This window comes from Miscanthus floridulus, chromosome 12 (assembly GCF_019320115.1).
Source record: "Miscanthus floridulus cultivar M001 chromosome 12, ASM1932011v1, whole genome shotgun sequence".
NCBI lineage: Eukaryota > Viridiplantae > Streptophyta > Magnoliopsida > Poales > Poaceae > Miscanthus > Miscanthus floridulus.
The window spans coordinates 59347340-59352178 of record NC_089591.1 but is presented as its reverse complement, the minus strand read 5'-3'; the positions used below and the strand labels follow the sequence as shown (position 1 = coordinate 59352178).

Sequence of the window (4839 nt, the reverse complement as noted above, 5' to 3'; positions counted from 1 at the left end):
CGCAAGGGTCCCTTCTAGTTTCCGACACAGAAAATTCAGTATCCAGTTCCTCCAACAGCAGAGAAAAAATGCAAGATGCACTCAGTTCTCAATAGAAAACTCTATATGAACTCAGCTTCTCACTAGAGAAAGCTATCAAGTCCTACGAAAACAAAACAAGTGGGAGAAGACCTCTTATTCAGAGATTTAACAAAAATGACGAACTGTTCAACTAACTAAAAATATTAACATCTTATAACCTTAAAAGTCATAACACGGCCAAAAATACCAGACAACATGCAGTGATATTAGAAATTCGAATTTTGTGGAATACAGAAATGGCACTCTGAATTAGCCCTGAGACAAAATACAACATTATAATGTTGCAAGGCTGTGGACTTTTATCCTTTAAACAGGACTGATTGATTTCAGTCAAACAAATCTTTAACAATGCATATATAACCACTGATGATGGCTCATACCAGATAGCATTCGTTATCAACAACAGATCAATTCAAGTAGCAAAACAACAGTGTCGCTAGTGGATTAGCCCAGCAGCCAGAAAATTAAGTTATTCACCTCCAATAAGACAGCTACAGGAACACAAAAAGGATTGCACCTTGTGACTGCCCAATCACGCTGAGGATGGCTCATCCGTCCCTTTATTCACCCCAGTTCCGCCACCGAGGTTTGGCGAATCACTGCCAACAGCATCAGACACAAGAGAGACAGGGCGGTGCTCGATAACCTCGTCGATGAGCCCCCAATCATGTGCCTCCTCCGGGTCCATGAACATGTCCCTCTCCATACACTGCTCGATGCGGTCGATGGTCTGGCCCGTATGCTTGGCGTAGATCTTGTTGAGCCGGTCGCGCACCTTGAGGATCTCCTTGGCGTGGATGGCGATGTCCGAGGCCTGCCCCGACGCGCCACCGGAGGGCTGGTGGATCATGACCCGCGCGTTCGGCAGCGCCCGCCTCTCACCGCTCGCCCCCGCGGCGAGGAGCAGCGACGCCATGGAGGCGGCCTGGCCGATGCAGAGCGTGGTGACGGGGGAGCGGATGTACTGCATGGTGTCGTAGATGGCGAGGCCCGCCGTAACGACACCTCCTGGGGAGTTGATGTAGAGGTGGACGGGCTTGGCGGGGTTCTCGGACTCGAGGAAGAGCAGCTGGGCGACGACGAGGGACGCCGTGTCGTCGGTGATGGGGCCGTGGATGCAGACGATGCGCTCCTTGAGCAGGCGCGAGAAGATGTCGTAGGCGCGCTCCCCGCGGGAGGTGTGCTCGATCACCATGGGCACCAGACCGTACTCGCGGCGCGGGGTGTAGCCCGACGCCGCCAGCGGCGGGGTGTGCGGGAAGGAGGAGGAGAAGAAGGCCCGCGGGGCGACGGCGGCGAGGCGGCGCAGCATGGCGGCGGCGGCGGCGCTAGGGTTTAGGGGATTAGATTTGGACGCTGGCGCGGCAGCGATGGGACGAGGTTGGGACGGGGAGGTAGGAGGTAGTGTCAGACGAGTGGGGACAGGGGGGCGCATGGTGGGGCAGGGAGGTGGGTTCCAAAGGAATCCATTGGTGGCGCCGTGGCTGTGGGGGAGGCTTGTAGGTGACACAGCGGCGGCAGAAGCGGAACAGATTGCGGCGTGCGGCGCGGGCGTGCGGTGGTTGTTATCGGTTTTCCGTATGGGCTTCCTCGAGAGGCATTAGGCCTGGATCAGAAGATTGGGCCCTCAGGGGAAGGAGTGAGGATCGGAAGATTGGGCCATCGAGAAAAGGAGTAAGGAACTTCCTTGAATTTCAGTAGTGTATGTGTTTAAGAGCATCTCCACCAGTTCCCTAATAATAATCTATTTCCAATATGGCTTTGTTTAGATCACCTCCAAATTCCAAGTTTTTTCACTTTCTCTTCATCACATCAATTTTTGGACGCATACATGGAGCATTAAATGTAGGTAAAAAAATAACTAATTACACAGTTTGGTTGTTAATCACGAGACGAATCTTTTGAGCCTAGTTAGTCTATGATCGGACAAAGTTTGTCAAATACAAACGAAACGTGCTACAGTGTCCAGATTGCAAAAATTTACAATCTAAACAAGGCCTATGTATGTATTGGGTAGCCTAATGTTATTTTTTAATATATATTTGGAAGTTGCTACAACAATGCCCCAATATATCTTCTTCAATACCTATATAGAAGGTGGGCCCCACAAGAGTATACGAGAAAAGATGGATAAAAAATAGTAGTTGGGTGGTCCCAAAGGTAATTGGGGAGATACAACTCCCTCTTTATTTGAGAGGAGATGAGAAAAATATTGGTGACCCCCAAAAAAAGAGAGTGTGGGGGTATAACCCCAGGTACCCACGGCAAGGGACATGGGCCGCACGGTCAGGGACGATCCAGCCCACAAGATTCAACTGGCGCACGGCACTGCTTGGCGTACACTACAAGACATCTAGAAGATTTGATCGGATACTACAGATATTGTAATCTAATACTTGCCATGTAACCGACTAGGATACTTTTTTTAACCCTACCCCTCTAGAATATATAAGAAGGGACAGGGGTTCCCTAATCGACATGCCCCATCCCACATTCAATCACACACACAATATCATACGATCATGTACTACCCTACTCCTATGGTCTGTTGGTTTGTTATTTTGTACATCATGTACTACCATTCTACATATTTATATTGCAGGAATTTCGAGCTACGCACGGGGACTTTGTTGCTCGCTCCTCGACCTGTGCTTGGGGACTGCCTCGACCACTCTCTGACCATAGCTCGGGGCCTTCGCGTCTCGACTACATGCGACTGGTGACTCGCATACAGTTGGGATATTTTTTCTCACTTAGACCTTGCTACAAGGCTCATACCTCACCTTCCAGCAAGCTCGGGGACTACATCGGTACGATGCACCTGCCGGTGCAGCTCGTATCGCCTGTACGACGATTGGATTCTTAACTTAACTGGGAATTCTTTTTAGACCCTGGCACCACGTGCCTACGTCACCTACTACCAGGCTCAGGGACTAAGTGGGCACACTTCGCCTACGGTGAATGTGCTTGTTTTTTGACCCCTACGCCTCTGATGATCAAAGACGCTACGCTTCAAGACACCCTTACGTTTCTTCATAGAAATCCAAGTGGGCACACTTCCCAGGACGGAAATCTTTTTCTTTCTTCTTAAGAGCACCATACATTCTTCGGACAACCTACTTCTCCGGCAACAACGGTGGTCGAAGATGTCAAGAATTCAAGCCTCACTGTTCAGAGAAGGTTAAAATGGCGTGTCGCATCAGAATACATGGCGCTCGGGGACTAGCTGTGGGGGATATACCCCCGGGTACCATAAGATGGTACATGGGCCGCACCATCCGAGGTGGCCCAGCCCGTAAGATCGAGGCGTGCACGGTAAGATTACAATTTGTACTAGATATTGTAATAGGACTGTTCGCCGGTCGTTTCTACTTAATGTTCACTTCGCCGTCGACCAGTCGACCAGACTGTTCGTCGCTCGTGCTTCATCGCCAGCGACGCCGGTTACTCCTCGGCCCTCGGATTCTTCATGCTTGAGGACTAAGTGGGCACACTTCACCACACGGACGTCAGTGCTCAGACCTCGCCGTCTACGCCGAGCACTCCTCGGTGCTCGGACCTCACCGCCTACGCTAAGGACTCCTCGGTGCTCGGACATCGCCGCCTATGCCGAGGACTCCTCGATGCTTGGACCTCGCCGCCTATGCCGGGGACTCCTTGCTCCTCGGTGCTCGAACATCGCCAGCGACGCCAGGGACTTCTCGCTCCTCGCCTCCTCGGTGCTCGGTCATCGCCAGCGACGCCGGGGACTCCTTGCTCCTCGGTGCTCGAACATCGCCGCCTATGCCGGGGACTCCTCGCTCCTCGCTCCTCGGTGCTCGGTCATCGCCAGCGACGCTGACTCCTCACTCCTCGGTGCTCGGACATCGCCGCCTACGCCGGGGACTCCTCAGTGCTTGGTCATCGCCAGCAATGCCAGGGACTCCTCGCTCCTCGGTGCTCGGTCATCGCCAGCGATGCCAGGGACTCCTCGCTCCTCGGTGCTCGGTCATCGCCGTTGATGCTGGGGACTCCTCGCTCCTCGGTGCTCGGTTATCGCCGCCTACGCCAGGGACTCCTCGCTCCTCGCTCCTCGGTGCTCGATCATCGTTGCTTACGCGGGGGACTCCTCGGTGCTCGGTCATCGCCGCCTACGCCGGGGACTCCTCGGTGCTCGGTCATTGCCAGTGACGCCGGAGACTCCTCGCTCCTCGGTGCTTGGTCATCGCCGCCTATGCCGGGGACTCCTCGCTCCTCAGTGCTCGGTCATCACCGCCTACGCCGAGGACTCCTCGCTCCTCGCTCCTCGGTGCTCTGTCATTGCCGCCTACGCCGAGAACTCCTCGCTCCTTAGTTCTCGGTCATCGCCAGCTACACCGGGAACTCCCTGGTTGGTCGGACATCACCGGCTACGTCGGGGACTCCTCGGTGCTCGGATCTTGTTACGTCTCGTCGATGTGCTATTAAGCTGCTCCATGCTGTTCAGATCAGGGTGCTGATCTTGGACAGCACATCTGGGGTCTTGATACGCACATGTCGGACGACGTCGGCAAGCTTTTAGACTTCTTTTTCTTTGACCCTGCTACAAGATTCATTCTTCATCTTCCAACAGGCTCAGGGACTAAGTGGGCACACTTCACCTTGTGGTGAATGTGCTTGTTCTTATCTCGAGGCTACGCCTAGGGACTAGCTGCCTGCTCGGCTGGTCTTCTACTTTCTGACCCTAACACCACGTGACTACGTCACCTACTATCAGGCTTCGAGGACTAGCTGTGGGGG

General features: G+C 53.5%; 1 protein-coding gene across 1 annotated transcript; it reads right to left on the bottom strand.

Moving 5' to 3' along the window:
• Positions 1-405: 405 nt before the first annotated feature.
• Positions 406-1571, bottom strand: LOC136497280 (uncharacterized). The gene has a single exon (XM_066493079.1). The coding sequence runs from the start codon at positions 1514-1516 to the stop codon at positions 614-616; it is 903 nt and encodes a 300-aa protein (XP_066349176.1). The 5' UTR covers positions 1517-1571; the 3' UTR covers positions 406-613.
• Between the last annotated feature and the right edge of the window lie 3268 nt (positions 1572-4839).